Source organism: Macadamia integrifolia, chromosome 8 (assembly GCF_013358625.1).
Source record: "Macadamia integrifolia cultivar HAES 741 chromosome 8, SCU_Mint_v3, whole genome shotgun sequence".
NCBI classification, from domain to species: Eukaryota; Viridiplantae; Streptophyta; class Magnoliopsida; order Proteales; family Proteaceae; genus Macadamia; species Macadamia integrifolia.
This window is the reverse complement of record NC_056564.1, coordinates 28,382,643-28,401,526: the sequence shown is the minus strand read 5'-3', so window position 1 is coordinate 28,401,526 and position 18,884 is coordinate 28,382,643. Positions and strand designations below refer to the sequence as shown.

The following is an 18,884-nucleotide window of genomic DNA, read 5'->3' as shown; positions in this document are numbered from 1 at the left end:
ACAAGGAGGAATGATGGGAGGTGGTACTGCAGGTTTTGGAGGAGGCTTACAGAGAGGAGGAGAAGGCCTTGGAGATGGATCCTTAGGGTTTCTATATTTGACATAGAAATGATACTTGGATTCATCACTAAGGGGTCCTATAGTAAGATCTCATGCTTCATATCGTTCTTGTAACTGTTGTTGGGTAGACTTTCATCTAGAAGAATGACGAGAAGGAGGAAAATCATCTTCAGAATCTTGTAGACAATCATCACAGTCACAAAGGTCGAAGTATTTATGACCAGTAACTGGATCTTGGAAGTAAAAGATCGGATTACCCTTAGAATCAAAAGATTTGATAGGAATTTTTTCTTGGATCATACCAAAGGAGGTCGGGAAAGGAGAAGGACGAAGTCGAGGAGGACGAAACCGGATTTCTACCTCACCATTGGAATGAGTAATATATCCAGGATCAGTAGACTGAACTGGTTCAGGAGGGGCCTGAGATTGGGAGGCTGAGACTTGTTTTCATAGGCTGTAACCCTAGAAGAGGGAAGGAGATGAAGAAGTTCGTCCCTAGATATTTGTCGTGGAACATAGGTACAGCAAGGGACTTGGTTAGAGTCCATTGTTATAAACAACGCATCTTCAAAATGGCCTGTGAGCAGATCAAATGCATGATTTTGTAGGCGATAAACCATCTGATAGTGCAAGGTAGCAGCCTTTGTAATAGCATTTTGGGGGACACCAGTAATATGGATCTGGAATTTCAGGGCAGTGGATAGAAGAGGGTCAGACAGGGGAATATTAAAATTAGGTTACAGCGTTAAAAACACTGTTCCGACGTTCAATGTAGTCTGGACAATGGCAATCACAGCATGTTGGTACCGTAGAAACCGACTGTCAAGCAAAGCGACCCTAGAAGCCACTCGGAGTCCTTTTCTACCATGGAAAGTGAGAGCAAACTTGATAGCTCCGAGGTGGAGATGAGTATAACCTTGTTGGATCCAATGAGGGATGAGATCCGAAGGTATCTCAAAAGTAAAAAGCTACTCTTTATCAGTAGCAGGGACTTGTAGCTGATCAAAGCGAGAAGCCTGTACCAGCTTTTTCAGAGGAGGAGTCTTCTTAGGTTTAAGAAGAGTAGTCTACTTAGAAGGGGTAGGTGTTTTTGGGAAAACAATATAGGGGTTAAGAAGAGGAGTGGGAATAGCAGGGATGACTTGATCATCAGGGACATAAGAAAGTTCATAAAGATAATCTAGAGAGAAAGACGAAGATCGGGAAGAGGAAGAACGTCGGGGAGACGAAAACAAAGAAGAAGAAGGGGAGGCCATAGTAAAACAACAAAGGTTTAGGTGGCAAAATCCAGATCTAAACCATCACCACTTACTGAAGAAACTGGAGTAGGTAAAGACACAGCTAGTCAAGGCCGATCAAGAACCCCCCTGATTACGGTACCTGACTACAAAGCAACCCGAGCCAAACAGGGCACAAAACAACATCCTTAGCTTGAAAGCCCACAACGCTTAAGGGTTTTTTTCTGCCAGTAGGAACCATAAGCAAGGATTACTTGCAAAAGAGCGTGGCCTAGACTCTATCTTTAGCTACAGCAGGTTCAATCCAGACATGGGAGATAGTTAGAAGAGGAGTTTAGCTGAGGAAGGAAACACTGGGCTCCGATACCATTTTAAGAAGGGTGCTTTGATACTTCGCAATCTCTTGTCTTTCTTTTTTAAGATCTAAATTGATGAGACGCTAGCCAAGATTCAAGAGAAGGGCTTTATTATGGGTTTCGGAGCTTTTGATGCCTAGACTACCCTATGATTTTGGAGCAGATTTTATGCCGTCTGATGAAATGTGATTTTTAATTTGGTCTTTATCAACATTCAAAAAATAATGATAAATTGAGTCCAATTTCCTGGAAATTACTTTATGGAATGCAAAGCAATACATTAGATAAGAGGAGATAGAAGATAGATTTGGTTAGATCAAAATTGTTCTACCTGCAAATGAAACAAGGTTAGTTTTCCATAATGCAAGTTTTTGGTCAACCCTTTTCACAATATGACTAAAGCTTATCACTTTAGACCTAGAGTGGAAGAGACAAATTCCAAGGTAAGTCGAGTCAACATTCATCTCCTTGATGCCCAGGATGTTGGAAAGTGATATCATAGGGGATAAATTCACATTGGAGATGTTGAACTACTTTTATCATAGGCAACCGTAAGTTCCCAAAGATTAGAAAATAGGTCCAGTATCCATTGATGGTTGAGATATCCTCACTGGTAGTTCTACAGAAAATGAAAGTATCATGAGCAATAAAGAGATGGGATATCTTTGGTGAGCGTCGAGTCACTAAAAACAGTACTTTGATGAATCCAAAGACACCTTAAAAACCATTACCAAAGCATGACTTTTTTTTTGGTAGATAACAAAGCGTGACTATGAGATTAAACTATTTTATCACATGGTTGCAGCCTAGCAAAGGTAGCAACTATACTTCTATATTCCATCTGACCATGGTACCCAAACCTTCTAGGAAAATGGAGCCAATATGACCACATGTTTAGTTATGAGAATCAAGATCAATTGTAGGGTGGGTTTTCACTAACACCGTCAGCCTTCAGGGGTATGGATGTCATTGTTGAAAACACAAGGGGGTTTGTAATAGGACTATAGTCTAGGGGAGGGCCATGTGATTTGCTCTTATTTTTTAAAATCATTTTTCTCTATCCTTAAAACAATTAATATCATAATTAAGTAAAAATGATGGGCATGCTAGTGATGTGCCTAGCACTATATTTTTCTCTCTCCTTACCCCTTGGAAAAGTCCCTTTACTCCTGCCATCCCAGCCTCTCCTTTAGTTGAGCAATTAGCTCCAAGGAAGCTAGTTATGTGCTCAACCTCCTCCTAGTAATGAATATGATGAGGCACCTTTTCCTAAGTTAATGCACTCGAAGGGGCAAGGCAGTCATTTTACGTGATCCTATGTTTCGGTGCAACCTACATGTAGATGGCAGGGATCTTTTTCCTTTCAGGCTCTATTAGGTTGCAAGAGAAATTAAAGGGAATGGAAGTGAAATTTTCTAAACCTTAAAAGGTCACTTTGTAATAATAATAATCTATCACGATTATATTGTCACACCTCGCTCCCTCTAGATACTAGTGGTGTGAATATGATGTTTATCCATCCTATATCTCTATCAGGATCTCTAGTAGCAGTACCTTAATCATCACAACCATGATATAATTGTACAACTAAAATCAATTCATCGGAAATCAGAGTATATATATAAGAGGAAACATCATAAATATGATGGGGGAAGAACTAGTGTTAGATATATTACATAACAAGACTATTCTTCAAAACATTCCTCAAAACATAATTATAAAAATCCAGCAGATAGTATCCAAAAAATACGGCACCGAAGAAGTCGACAGATCCACCCTCGGCTCAAAGTGTAGCATATGCATAAATATCGTAACCAAGTCGGGACCATGCCCCTCAGGCTCTGGTGTCCACTAGTTGCCACCATACTCACTCATAGAATAGGATATGTCACTACTCAATGGCACAATGATACCTACATCATTATCTAAGTTCCGCATGCACGTGGCGTGAGCTCCAACTAGCTCAATGAGGGATAAAGTTCATACAAGCACACACACATAAGCTATGATGTAAGAATGATGCAATTCATTTTCTTTAACCACCTAATAGACAGCTAAGTCGGGTTCATGCTACTATGATGCATTAGGTTGTATCATTAGCCCCGAAAATCACACATCGATCACCCATCAATATAAACCCTAGCCATAATTAAGAACCTTGGTCCTAGAAAATGCGACCATTAGTCTCCCAGCAAATCCTGATAACCCCCTTATGGCAGTAAGGCACCAGAATTACCATCAACCACACCGGATTAGTTTTCTCTTTCGGCAACAATCATATTGTACAGTAGAAGTAGCATTCTAGAAGGGTTTATTAAACATACCACGATGGATTATCCAACACCTCACCCCATTTAGGTAAGGGGTTTAGCATAGAGTATGTAGACCTAACCACAATAATCTACATGTCTTTCATATTAATACAAGTAGTATAGAATATGATATCAAAATCACCATCAGGCACATAGCATCAATATCCAAGCCTATCTAACATACATACAGTTTAGTATGTGATACATGGTACTGGAATTACCACTTGCTACATCGCACTCCCATTTCCAAGTATGACCATAACGTACATGGTATTAGAATTACTATCAGCCACACCCCATATCCACAGCTATATATAGCCCTAATGCACACCAGATGCATAATGCAATCATCCACATGGCGATCACAATTCCAGAATCCCCCTCAACCACACTGGATCCTGTTCACACAATTGAAACATATATATACAATTCATAAAAAATAAAACATATCATATAGTTTAAATATAGAACACATGTGATTGAATTAATGAAACATTATTTCTATGAATAAAAATCATGGGGTGCAATAGGAGTTTTCCCATTGATTAGGCGAGTAAAAATCCCAACTTTGGATACCCCAATCAAACGTTGCTAGGTCTCACTGAATTGTGATCGTCAGTGTTTTAGTTGTAAGGGTAAATGAGTGTTAATACTTGTCAAAAGTATCAATGGGGTCCCATAGGAGTTTCTCCCAAAAAGTAGCAAAATTGTCAAATTTGATAGTACAGTAAACCCACCTATAGCAGGTCACCCAAGGTCACCGGTAGATGATTGTTCCAACATGTGGGTTCCTGTCGGTGGGAAAAAAGAGGCCAAAGTGGGTTCTCCAAATTCACCAATATTTGGCCACCGGTTGGAGGTGATTCTACCTGTAGGGTCCTGCCAGTGACTAACCCAGAAGTTCAACAACTTCACGGGGCTTTGCAATCTCGGGTTCCATTATCAAGGATTGTTCAGTGAGGTCTTCCCACCTTTCATCTAAACCCAGTTGATCATATTTCAACTAAGACATGTGGGAGTTATGCCAAATAAATGGCCAAAATCCTAACTTCCCTATTTGGGTCAAAATGACCTCAGAGCTCGGTAGCTCACTTTGAGCTCAAAAAACATGCGGGGAAGTACAATGCACACTACCCTGGCTACTAGGAGTCACCGGGGTAGAGGTGCACCCCTCCAGCTCGACCAATCCACGTTTTACTACCTATCCGAAACCCAAAATGAGTAGGAACTAGGGTTGGGGAAGGGGCATGCTTACCTTTGGTGGCAACCTGCAACAACCGAAGCAACCGGGAGCTCCCCTTCCCTTCCTTCCTCTTCTTCTCCTTCTTCTCCTTCCTTTTCTCCTATTTTCTCTCCCTCTACCATGCTTTTTTTATTATTATTAGGTGAGAAATGAGCTCCTTAAGGCCTATTTGCCTATGCACTGAGCTATGACTAACATGACTTAAGCCGGTGGTCGGGTCACGTGGATCCACGACCTTAGACTCACAAGGTGTGTAAGTCAAGAGGGTAGGTTCCATGTGGTGTGGGATCATGGGGGGAGTTGGCCACGACACGCGTTGCAACTTCCGTGGGCAATTAAGGCAGTTCAGCACAACAAACCCCACTGGCTGTAGGCCACCAGTAAGTGACTGCCCAACCTATGAGGTGTTGCCAGTGGCATACTCAGTTGTTGTATTTTTCAATCTTCAACCATCTTTTGCTAATCCTTAGGGGTTCCCTAGGGATTTGTACAAAGTCTTCTCGTCTCATGTTATCATGCAAGGGGGTCGAGCAAGGAGGCGTTGGGTCATTCACTATTTGGGCTTGGAAGGTTTGAATCCTTTCCACTTCGACCAGTAAGCCCTGCATTGGTAGGTAGGATCATCCTTTCCCTTGAGACACAAGAAATCATTGGTGCTGCTTACATCCGGCGTGAGACCTATTTCAAAAGTTCCAATTTAATTAGATTGGGCAAGGGTGTACCATATATATACCACTTAAATTTTTTACTATAATGATAAATTTTAGATGTAATTTTTATTTTTATTTTTATTTTCATTTTAAGGGGTTTGGATGCAAAGTAAAATGAAATTTAATTACTAAATATGAAACAATTTAGAGTTAGTGATATAATCATGATGAATAATTATTACAAAAGTTTCATTTTTAGGTTAGAATACCTTTGATTTCTCTTGCAACCAAAGTGAGCATTAGCTTTAACAAAGGTCAGCACTATTGGATGCTTTTGATTTTGTGCTTACTGAAAGTAGGAAAATTACAAGAACTTATGTGGTTTAAAATTTTTTCTTGATAAAAATTTGTGCCTCAAATTTGTGAAATAACCATGGGCTATCTCTTTTAGAATCTATTTGATTAATTAAACTTGTAATAAAGAAATTTCAAATTTATCCCTCAGTTCATTGGTAATAAAAATTGATAAAACGTCAACTAAAACATTCATAATCTATAATGCTAATAGACCTCACATTTTGTTACTCTGCAGGTGCAGGAAATGTCTAGACATAATAAGGGGCAGAAAGACCATGCAGCCTCTGCCCACCATGTGCTAAAGATGCTCTCACGTGCCCTCCTATTAGTCCACACACTGCTGTGCACCTGCATTAGTAGAGAAGTGTTCTTTCTCCCTAATATTTTTGTTGTGTTTTTTTTATATTTTTTTTTTATTAATTACCAGCCGGATAGGATTGAGTTTCTTCTTTATTGAAGTAGTCAGCTAACATTTGAATAAAAAAAATTGTGCTTTATAAATTTGAGGCAGCGTTGGGAAAACATTTCCAAATCAAGTAGCCCCTGGTAATTTTCTTTAGAAAATTCTTTATTTTTTTCCTACACCTTGTTTATGGATTTCATTTAGACTAATCTATTTGAAAGTTTTAGATACAACTATTAGGTTATCAAACACCTCATCCCAAAAAAAAATGAGGTTCCAAAATGTGTTGTAAGTTCCAGACTTCCAATTGATATTTTAAAACCTAAAAACTGACTAAGCATGCCATTAGATCGAATAATCCTATTAATTCAGGAATCTATAATTTTTTTTACTGATTTTAACATTTCTTGTATACTTTTTTTTTTATGAATAACATTTCTTGCATACTTAAAATTAGCAGTAAAGATGACAAGTTAAAAATGGAAAAATGATTTTTTTTGAGAAAAATGAATTCAAAGTATCAGTAATACAGTCAATAATCCTTCTACCAAATAGGGCAAGTCTATATGCTGCATAAAATAAATGTCTCAATTGTGTTATTACAGTCATCCTGATTAATAAAGGTTCGTAACTTTCCATTAAATAGTAAAGCACTCCCAAGGCCAATGCACTCTTTCCTTAACAGTTAGTCCACCATGTTATGCGAGTCGTTCCAAATCTCTATATCTGAAATTCCCCGGGAAATTGCCTTGATGATGCTTTGCTTTATTCCTTTTGCTTCTGATTCTTTAGGACTTCATGCATAACCAAAACCAATATTTTCATTTGAAAGAATTGTCAACCATTTAAGGATTGATCCCCATCCAACGTCCTTGATGTCTACATCATAATTGCCATAAAAAATAAGGGTGGGTGGTGGTGAATATGGGAGGTATAAATAGAATGATTGTGGTGGGGTTGCATTGATATGATTGGGTTTAGGTGTATATCTTGTGAAGATGATCTGTGAAGTTTAAGATCATATTCCCAGGATATAATTTTGTTGATGTGGAACCGAAGAATACAGGAAGTACTAGATGCTCCTGGGAGATCAGTGGGGTATCTGCAATAAGAATACAGCAAGTACTGAGGGATTTGGGAGATCGATGAGGGTGTGCAAAATTTAGTCTCACATCTCATAGGGAGAGATTGCTAGGCTAGTTAATAACATCTAGCCTCCTTAACATGGTACAATGTGTTTTAAAGCCTTGAAACTCATGGGTCGAAGAGGACAATAATGTGCCAAGGTTAATGGAGTCGAGGTGTTACAAATAGTATCAAAGCAGACCTTGACAGTGTGTGGGGCCACAGTGGAGTCGTTGTACTGAAAGAGAAAAAGAATGTGACATCCAAGAATAGGGCAAGTACCAGACCCACCTGAAAGATCAGTGAAGTGCCCTCACCAAGAATACGATAAGTACCAAGGTGTTTAAGAGATCGGTGAAGGTGTTAAACTTTAATTCCACATTTCTTAAAAGAAGATTATTGAACTAGTTGATAACCTCTAACCTTCTTAATGGGGTCGGATTACAATTGAAAATTGAAAAAGGACTGAGTTCTATGTTATTGAACTAACATCAATGGTGTCAAGGTTTTGGGATGTTACATTATTTATCAAAACATCTAGAATTGTAGGTCCAAAACTTAGAGAGAGAGAGAGAGAGAGAAAGAGAGAAATGCACTAGTGATAGAATGATATTAATATATTATGTCAAAACAACAAAGAAAAAGTTGTAGACGGCCAGAATGAATTGATGATTTGTGACAAAAGATATATGCAAACCCATTGAAAAAAAAAAAAGATGTATGCATGAACTAATAGGTATATGACATTAGGTCACCTGAAATGGAGGGTATGACTCATTTAGAAAATCCCGAAAATTTGAGACAAGGGTTATAAAAATGACTTGTTGAATCGGTGGCTCAATCAACTTGAACAAGTCACACCAAGTTGAATCCTTCAATTCAATGCGATGAGTCCTAAAAGAAAAGTCCATGCGGCGAGTTCCCCGGAGAAATAAGATTTCACTTGATTTTTTTTTTTTTTCCTGAAACTAATAGAACCTAAGGTTGTGTTTGGAGAAAATTTTCCTTTTTCTTTAATTTAAAAAATTATAATAATTATCTAAGTTTTCCCTCATCCACTTTCAGAGAAAAACTATTGTTTTCCCAAGTATAAACACAAAATTATAGGTAAAACCTATTCTAAAAATAATATTTAAATTTTATTTCCTATAGATGTACCTAAGAAACAAACAAAGCCTAATGTTGCAATCAACGCTCTAGAAAGGTAGAAAAAAGAGAATTGGCAATTGAAATAGTGTGAGTCCCACAATTTTCTAACCATCCAATTGAGAGGAGAATGTATTGCGAGTTCTAGTTTGTTGTGTAGTGAATAGTGATGAATGAAATATTACTAAATGCATGAAATTACTCCATAGTCCATAGACGAGTGATTATTGTCTGCCGTTGGTGTGGTGGTGCGATGAGCATCGGATGGTCGAGACGTTCCGACCATCGGATGCTCGCCGCACCTGCAACAAAGGATGTTTTCACTCCATAGACTAGGTGAATGTAAGTGGACCTTCTTACCTGTTTTCCTTTCTTCTCGGTTTTTTTTTTTTTTTTTCTTTTTTTACCTCAAATAAATCAAATATAGCATATAGGAAATGCATTAAGTAGAATACCAAACAATTAATACCTAGGAAGAGCTCACCAAATAAAAGATTTGCTTGTCCAGTCTGAGAAGGGCAAAAGTGTTTTTATTGTGGTGGAACTATTTTTTTATATTTTTATTTAAGGTTGGTGCAAGTTTTATTGTCATGGATCATTTTCCTATCAAATAGTTATATTCAAAATATATATTTTTTTTTTATTCTTAAATAAGCATGTAATGGTTGAAAGGGAACTATCAAATAAAGTTGCACATTATAATGAATTTAAAATAATCCATTTAATTTAATTAAATTAGGAAGAGGGTTCTCTGAGCAAGCATGATATTTAATACCTTCTCATATTATTTTTTTTTTTTAAATCATTGTTTCTTTTTCTTTAAATCAATCAATAAAATAATGTATTATATGAAGAGGATAGCACTGTACACCTTAGACTTAGAGGGCCTTTTTTTTCCATTAAATTAAAAGTAAAATTAACAAAATTACTCACAAGAGATTCTTACTCTGGCTAAAGATATGAGAAAAAAGATTACGGTGTTATCATTTATAAAGCTCAACAAATGAGCTTGATTAGTGGATTGCAAGAGTATTTGTAATTTGTCTTTTGAGATAATTTGATAATATTGAAAAAGAAAAATAAATTGGCTCCACTAGAAAAGAAAATGAATGAAATAAATTCAAACACAAAATTTTTTTTTTTAAATAAAAAATATATGAAATGGCAAAGAAAAGAAAGAAAGAGAATATTATAAAGGAAAGATGCCACCAAGAGGTAATAGGCCTCAGACAAACAAAGAGAAAAACAATAGGAATAAAAAATCATCTAACAAATGATGAAAAATTAAAACTGGATTGTCCCAAAAAGAGCAATATTAACCCAAGGACACCATGTTTTTTGGCAAACCTAATATGATGACTCTTAATCATACGATAAGCAAAATTTGAGTGTTTTCCCAATGAAGCTCCTTCTCTTTATTCTTTTTCTTTTTCTTTTTCTCCTTGTTGGAAGTGATCTCCACGTTTGATATTTGATTTTTATCCTCCACATCATCATGCTTCATATCATCCTCTCTATTAATGTCATCATCTATATCCTTATTATTTGATATATCTTCCTTATCAAACCTTTACATAGAAGGTTTTCAGAAAAAAAAAATAATAATAATAAAGGAAATAATTCAAACACAAACTTTTGCTTAGAAGGATTTTAGTATTAAAAAAATAAAAAATAAAAAACTGCTTTTCATGCCACAATATTATGACAAAATAATAATAATAATAATAATAATAAATCTGTTACTAGGATAGTTAAGAAATATTTTTATTTAACATTCTAAGCCAAAAAGGAGAGAGTAAAAAATAATAAGAAAAAAATACGTTTTTTCCATTACAATCCTTCTAAACATTTTTAAACTAAAATTATAAATTATTCATTTAATATGGATTAAAAGAACTTTTTTTTTTTGGAAGAAGAACCCTTCTAGTCTTGGGTAGAAAACACCCAAACTGAATCAAGCACAAAAAAGATTGCACTGCCCTTCCCCACTGTGCACTGAAGATGCTCTCATGCAACCCCCCCCCATTGGCCATGTGTGCTGAATCAAGCACAAAAAAGATTGTACTGCCCCTCCCCACTGTGCACTGAAGATGCTCTCATACATCCCCCTTCCCCCATTGGCCATGTGTGTTAGTGTTTCCTACCCCAGACTGCTAAGGTTCTTTCTCCCATCTTTTTCTTCTTTGGTTTGAACTAATGTTATCTAAATATATTGTACTAGCTAAATGGCTTATCATTGTAGTAACTCATGCGAGTAAGAATCGGTAATAACCATATTTAGTAGGATCATCCGTTTTTTGTACCAAAAAGAAAAATTCCTAATATCTAAACGTTGAGCATGATTCACGGAAAAAAAAGAGGGAGGACGGGAGTCATGAAATTTTGGCTTTTTAAAAACTGTTTATTTCATTTCAGGTTTTGTTTGTTCCCTTTTTGGAGAAGTGAGTGAGAGAAACCAAATATTGCAACTACACAGTTTAGCATTTTTCATCTTAAGGATTTATTCATAGTTCGAGATCCTATTCACTGACTGGATCAACATTGGAAGATTTGTTCCAACAAAAATAAGAATGGATTGGGATTATAAAACTTAAATATGATGATCGAGTCAATTCTGTGATTATAAGTTCATTGCCTAAAGAATTAGACTAGTATAGGGTTATGTATATTCTCATGTAAAAAAGGAGAGATTTTTTTTTTTTTTCAAAATTAAGTATAAGTTGACTCTTTGCTTTCATTTTTCAATTAAGAAAGTGGGACTAAAGGCCTGAGGGCCTCAAGACTTTTATGATCAGAGTAATCTCATTATATATTCATTATCCATGTTAACATGGATGAAAGAATCTTTTTTTGTTTATTCTTACCATACTAAACAATGGCCATAATAGTGTAAGTGAGCACATGAAAGATACACTACCACTCCAACCCAGGTTAAAATAATTAATTAAATAGAATCCAATGTAAAATAATTCTTCCAATATTTATTGAATTATAAAATTTACAAGAAAAAAAAAATCATGAAAATTAACATTGATTCAGTGGTTATATGCATAGTTTTTTCTTAGAATATATAGAGTGATTAAGTAATTAATTAGTTATTGATTAATTTTGAGTGTTCCTTGTTTACAATGCTAATAAAGGCCTGAAGCACTAACAAAATTTTTTAAATATTGTTAAAGTTGATGTGATTCCCTTTTCAACTATTTTCCCAGGTCAATGTCGCTTTTTCATTTGCAACCCCCAAAAAATTATATTATATTTTATTTTTTTTCAATAAAAAAATATCTTACAATGGGTGGAGATAAGCATCCGGATCCAGCACATAGCATCCATTAGGGGTGTAAGTTTAGTCCTGGTGATCCGAACCCGCTCTAACCCGTTCCTAAGCCTGAATCCTATCTAACCCGACTATGAGGGTCAACCCGACCTCAACCCGACCCAACCCTGTGTGGGGTTGGGTCGGGCTTAAGTTGAGGCATAGAAAACGCAGCAGGGTTGGCAGCAAGGTTGGGTCGGGCTTAGGTTGAGGCATAGAAAACCCAGCTAGACCCTAACCCGCTCTGAGTTTAACCCTAATTATTATTGTGCTTTGTAGAATGTAGGTGTCTCTTCTAGTCAAGGGAGTTTCTTGTTATTATCATTGATTTTCTTATGTAAACAAGAATATAATAGAGAACAATATAGCCAAAAGATAGAGCACAAAGCCAAAGGAAAAACCCATCTCTACAGCCATGAAATAAGGAATGAGGAGAGGTGGGGCTTCCAGTACTTGAGTTTCTTAGTCCTTATACATTGAAAATTAAGCATTATTATAGATCAAGATGAATTTCCAACAACAGTGAAAGATTGGATTATGACTTAATATGCTGACTTTTGATGGAGGGGATTTTTTTTTTTTTTTTTGCTAACAACGGGTATCTAGGCCTTTGGCTTGACTAGTCCCGCGAGTCCATATTGACCTTACAACCTCATGGACCGGTTCATACCGGGGTTAAATAAGAACCATTCAACTTTCAATGAAAGCAGTGAGGAGCACTAAACACCCCCGTGTGAGTAGCCCAAAGTGTGCCTAGTGGGATTCGAACTGAGGACGTCCGAGTTTACGGCTCGTACCAAGTTTGTTCTCACCAATTGCACTACCCCCTTGGGTTTGATGGAGGGGATTAAAAAAATGGTCACATGAAAAAATAAGGACACATGAAATCTCCATGAAAGAATGATAAAATATCATGTTCAGTATAGTTTAATGGAGGAATTCATTTTAGGGTTTTAATTAAAAAATTGGGTTTCAATTCATTTTAGGAATTAAAATTAGAATTGAATCGTACTTATCAAAATGTGATTCCACTAACATCTAGGGTCAACCCGACCCAATCCGACCCAACCTTGAGCTCGATAGAGTTGGGCCTAAACATGAACCCGACAGGATTGGGTTATGTTTGGGTTGAATTTTGGGATCTAGGGTTGGGTTAGGTTTTAAGAAACCCGGCCTTGTTTCATCCCTACCCTTATTATGCTAATATATATGATTAATATCTACTTAAACTTCAAACTTCATATGAGATGAGAAAACAAACCTAGGAACACTCATCATCAAGATTTTTTTTTTTTTTTCGTTAATTAAGGTGTTCAGGTCAGCTTACGCGTACCTCTAATAATCCTCCGGGAGATTAGCGCAAAGATGGAGAATCGAACCTGGGACCGTGCGTCTATCCACATAATCATCAATTTGGCCTAACCATCTGGACAAACCACGGATGGATTAAAACAAGTGAGGACCAAAAAAGAATGTTATACAACATGGATTGGACACAACACCCATCATCAAAGTTAAAACATCAATGAAGGATATTTGGTGGCTGAACCAATCAAATGGGTTGACCCGGTTGATCTTGGTTGGCCTAATTTTTGTTTCACATGCTGTTTTGGTTGAAAATCAGTGTGTGTTTCACAGTTTTTAGAATCAGATTCAGTATTAATGATTTACAGTCTAAAACCCTAGAATCGTTGAGCTTTTAGATTTGAAGACCGTTCTAAGGTTTCTTAGATCTGATTTGACCTAGCTTGTTTTCAATTTTCTCTAGATTTAATTTTTGCAGGTTTTTTAACCATATTGATCAACCCGGTTTTTCTTGTTACTAGATCAACCGGAGCTTGTTTTGGTTCAACCAGCAAGCTTGGACCTATATATAGATAGAACTAGGGGTGAAACAGGGCTGGGTTGGGCCGCGTTTCTTAAAACCCTTACCCAACCCTAGGTTCTCAAAATTCAACCCAAGCTCACCCAATCCTACCGGGTTCATATTAAGGCCTAACGCTATCGAGTTCATACCAATCCAACCCGCCCCTAATTGACCCTGTCAAGGGCAGGTTGGGTCAGATTGGGCTTCATTAGGTTGACCTTGGCTTCTAAAATGGTTGGATTAATCTTGATTGACCTGTTTTTGCCATTCATATCTTATACATTAAAAAATTATAGAAAAATGAAATACCAATAGGAGCTCTAAATTTTAATAAATAAAAAAATCTAGGGTAAAATTCGGGTAAGGTTGGGTCAAGTTCAAGACTCAACCCAAGCCCAACCTAACCCAACCCAACCCTACCCTAACCTACCCTCAAGCTTAAAAAACTTGGCCTAAGCCCTGTTTCACTGTTTTGGCTCTAGATGGGCCGGACTTGATGGGCAGGGCAAGTCCGGATTGTCCAGGCAAACTTTCATCCCTAGATAGAACTATATCTCAGTCATTCAATCATGTAAGACTTTTGACTTGGGGGGAATTTTGTTGAACCAAAGAAATAGGCAAGAAACAATCCCAGGGGTTCCCAGCAACTATGGGTCTAAACCATCAAGAGAGGATCATACGTACGTAATCTTACCCCAACTTTGTGAAGAAGTTGTTTCGCAAATTGAACCATGACCACATAAGACGCAAAGGAGTAATCTTACCGTTGAACCGAGCTCCCCCCTCTACAATACATGGATTCACCGTACAAATATCTTGTTATATTTTAAAATAAGATGTACGGTACGGGAAAAAATACTGTAGTTACTTATTATTTCTTCGACTTCTATATAAGTGAAAGCTAAACTATCTCCGAATCATCGCAGGACAGCTCCCCTCCTCGAGTCTTGCTGACACCTATAAGTAACCCATTCACACCACCGCCATTACCAACCTCTTCCACACCATTCGACCTTGAAAACCCTTGTAGGCTTCTATTGATTCTCAAACTCCCAAGAATACCAATTTCAGAGATGGCTGTAACGCCTGAGCAAAACCCATCATCTGCTTTTACAGGAACAGTGGATGAGATAATGAGAATCTACAGATTATTACCACCGAGACCCACCATTGAGGAGATTGAAGCGGCTGAATCTGTTCTCAGAACTGTAGAAAGTGAAGAACAGATGAAGCTTGAGGATATCTCTAGAGAGAAGAAACCCAAGGATGTCCCAGAAGAGATTTTCTCTGTATTGCAGGAAGTGAAGAAGAACTCGGTCATTTTGCAGAGTCATGAGCAAAGTAGAGAGGCTCGTTACTTGGTTGATCTTGACAAGATGTTTCAGACTATTGATGATCTCATTCAGAGAGCTTCTGGGTTTGTTTCTGGAGATACCCAGGATCAGGAATCGGTTGATTTGGGTACCCCGGTTCGTGAAACAATCGCTGTTAACAGAGATTCGAATCTGATCAGGAAAATGGGTATTGAAGGAGCTGAATCAGATGTCCCCAGGGGTCTGATGCGTAGCTTTTCAACAAAGGGTGGAGTTCCTGCAGGTCAGCATGTAAATTATATCTTTTTTTTTTTCTTTTGCTTCTAATAGCTCTTCTTTAAGTGCTAATTGCTCTGCTTTATCTGATTTCCTCCCCTCATATATACAATCATATATAGATAGCTATGATCTTCATTTTTTGGGGCCTATAATTTAGGGAAGGATAGAACTGTTGATGAATGACCCCAATTGATTTCCATATGAGGAAACTTTAAAAGTTCTGCTTTATATCTCTTTATTTGATCTGTTTGCCTTAAATTGTTCCCATTCTTAACTTTATAAATTTCTTTTATTGTGCAGAATACCTTTGTTGGATTTTGGTTAGTCATTTTTCACCTTTGCCATGTTGTATGAGGATGAGTTTAGAGATTCTTCATTGAACATGTCTGTTTAGGTACTTTTTAAGTATGATTGAAGCTCAATTTAGTAGCATCTCAACTAATTTTATTTGAATAAATAGGAGGCCCTCTTAATGTAATGAGCATCTTCTTATTAGCCCTGTGAACCAGCTTGAAATTGATTCATTCTCTATAATATCTCACTTTATCCATATGGTTTTGGAATGTGGAAGTACCTTCCATGGTCTAAATGTAATTTGGGGTGTTTTTATTGGTATAGGAGATTCATGGAAACTAAGCTTAATGAAGGTCGCAGGCTTGATCGAAACCTTTGCTAGAACTGGAGCTGAAGTTCTTGACCTTGGAGGAAAGTTAATGGAACAGATTGAGAGTCCTCCAGTGTCAATTGGGAAACTATCCCATGTCACTGAGTTGAGCTTGTCTGGGAACCGCATCATGGCTCTTCCATCCAGCATTGGTGGCCTCAGGGCATTGACAAAGCTTGATATCCAGTCTAACCAACTGATAAACCTTCCTGAATCATTTGGAGAACTTGTCAACCTGACTGAGCTAGACTTGCATGCAAACAGATTAAGATCTCTGCCAGCTTCTTTTGGGAACTTGACGAATCTTATTGTTCTTGATATGAGTTCAAACAATTTAATCATACTACCACCAAATCTGGGAAATCTAACTCGTTTAAAAAAATTGAATGTGGAAACGAACGAACTCGAGGAACTTCCTTTCACAATTGGGTCTTGTTCATCACTGGTGGAGTTGAGATTGGATTTCAATCAGCTAAAAGCACTTCCAGAAGCAATTGGGAAGCTTGAATGCTTGGAGATTCTTACATTGCACTATAGCAGGATTTCAGGATTGCCTACAACTATTGGTAATCTTTCTAGGCTGAAAGAACTTGACATTAGCTTCAACGGAGTTGCGAATCTACCGGAGAGCTTGTGTTCCGTTACCAGTCTTGTTAAATTGAATATTGGTAATAACTTCGCTGATATGACAGCTCTACCAAAGTCAATTGGAAATCTTCAGATGCTTGAAGAATTAGATATTAGTAACAACCAGATACGAATTCTACCAGAATCTTTCATATTCTTGTCAAAGCTACGAGTTTTTCATGCAGATGGGACACCTTTAGAAGTGCCACCAAGACAAATAACTAAATTGGGGGCTCAGGTAATGTCCATTCTATCTTAGTTTTGAAACCATGATATCATGGCTTCATCTGAAATGAATAAAATAATAATTATCTCTGTTTTGATTTATTTAGATTCTCTAACTTCTTCATCTTCACTCATCAGGAAGTTGTTCAGTTCATGGCTAATCTAGTTGCGATGAAGGAATTAAACTCTCAACCACAGAAGAAGAAGAAGAGCGTCTGGTCATGGTTTTTTACATTATTTTAGTTCCTACAAAAGAATCCAACTACAAGCATTGAAACAATGAAAGCTTGATTTTACAATTTCTTCAATATGCAATTTGTATAGTAGATTTCTTGGAAGTTTCCTTGGAGCTGTTCTTTATGTTAATTAAGTCATGTTGATTTTAGTGCCTATTACTGTATTTTAGCTTACAGTAAGTTGCTTGGATATCATGTACATAGCTTATCAAATCTTCTTGTTCTATATTTCTCATGTAATATAATTTCCCAGAGCTATTATACTTGGATGGATTTTATTGGAATTGTCTTTACCCTTTTATTGCAGTGTTGACATTATTGCTTGTTTCAGGAAAAAAATTATATATATATATATATATATATGGTAATGGAACTGAAGAAAACAGAATAATCAGTATCAAATGCCCTGCAAATACAATATTTTGTTACTTTGCTTAATCTTTTCATACAAACAAAATAAGAAGAGTCCAAATTCCACTAGATTGATCTTACCTCTTCATTATACTAGCCAGAGAGCCAAATAGGCCACCTGATCTGATTATTGTGAGTTTTGAACACAACAAAGATCTATTTCTAGTTCTTCGCCCCCTCCCCTGCCCCCCATCCCCAAAAGGGGAAAAAAAAACAAAAAATCTATTTCTAATTCATCAATAAAAGATGATCCTGAGAGTTTAATTGTGAAAGAATGTTTTACTAGCTACCATGGACTTCATATAGCTTCTTGGCATATGTGATGCTGATATAGCATAATAATATATGTATTTATACTGTGCATGCATTATGCATGCTTGCTTAACTGATTTAAAGTTAGAAGTTTAAATTGCAATTTGGCCATGGAGGCTTCTCCACTAATTCAAAACTGTGGGGGCAGAGCTGAGTCGTCATTGCTGAGCTATTTTGGGTGGTTTGTTGTAGGCCCAACCATAACATGAAACCTTTTCAAATTGTGAAGATCCAGTTAGCAGGTGGGTGAAGAATCTTTTCCTTTGTCAGGTTGTAGAGAGATTTTTCAACAGAGTATGGGAGTCAAAAAGACCCTTTGGAATATTCTCGAAGCTTTACGTTTTTTTAGGGAAAAGGTTCTCTTAGTTCATACGTAATGGGTACGCTGGCATTTTCTTTCTCTTCCTTATATGAAATGATTTCTCAGCCTTTATCTATGAAATGATTTCTCTGCCCCTTACCTACGAAACTGTTCCTTTGCCCCTTATTGTTGCATTTTCTTATGCAGCTTGTTCAGAGAAGTAAAGAACCCTTTTAGGTCTTTTTCTTGGATAAAATCTTTAAAGTCTCTTTTACTCATCTAGAGAGAGAGAATGTGTGTTCTCTGGTGTCTATATTATACAGCCCAATACACAGGAAAGGGCTTAAGGGTCTATTGGTAAGCTTAGACAAGTTTATAGTGCCTATAGAATATTTTCCACCTCTGCTTTACAGGGATTTATTTTAGGCTGCGTTTGGTTGTAA

General features: G+C 37.0%; 1 protein-coding gene across 1 annotated transcript; it reads left to right on the top strand.

The window, feature by feature from the left end:
- The first annotated feature begins 15,007 nt into the window (after window positions 1-15,007).
- On the top strand, window positions 15,008-17,718 carry LOC122086320 (plant intracellular Ras-group-related LRR protein 5-like). The gene is made up of 3 exons (XM_042655083.1): window positions 15,008-15,669; window positions 16,284-17,194; window positions 17,320-17,718. Exons 1-3 carry the CDS (start codon window positions 15,147-15,149, stop codon window positions 17,422-17,424), a joined length of 1,539 nt encoding a protein of 512 aa, XP_042511017.1. The 5' UTR covers window positions 15,008-15,146; the 3' UTR covers window positions 17,425-17,718.
- The last annotated feature ends 1,166 nt before the right edge of the window (window positions 17,719-18,884 follow it).

What these genes read in the sequence shown, in the direction of transcription:
- LOC122086320 (XM_042655083.1), top strand. Translation starts at nt 15,147, where the DNA reads ATGGCTGTAACGCCTGAGCAAAACCCATCATCTGCTTTTACAGGAACA. An exon ending in AAAGGGTGGAGTTCCTGCAG is followed by an intron (nt 15,670 to 16,283) that starts GTCAGCATGTAA and finishes TTATTGGTATAG; the next exon opens with GAGATTCATGGAAACTAAGC. An exon ending in TAACTAAATTGGGGGCTCAG is followed by an intron (nt 17,195 to 17,319) that starts GTAATGTCCATT and finishes TTCACTCATCAG; the next exon opens with GAAGTTGTTCAGTTCATGGC.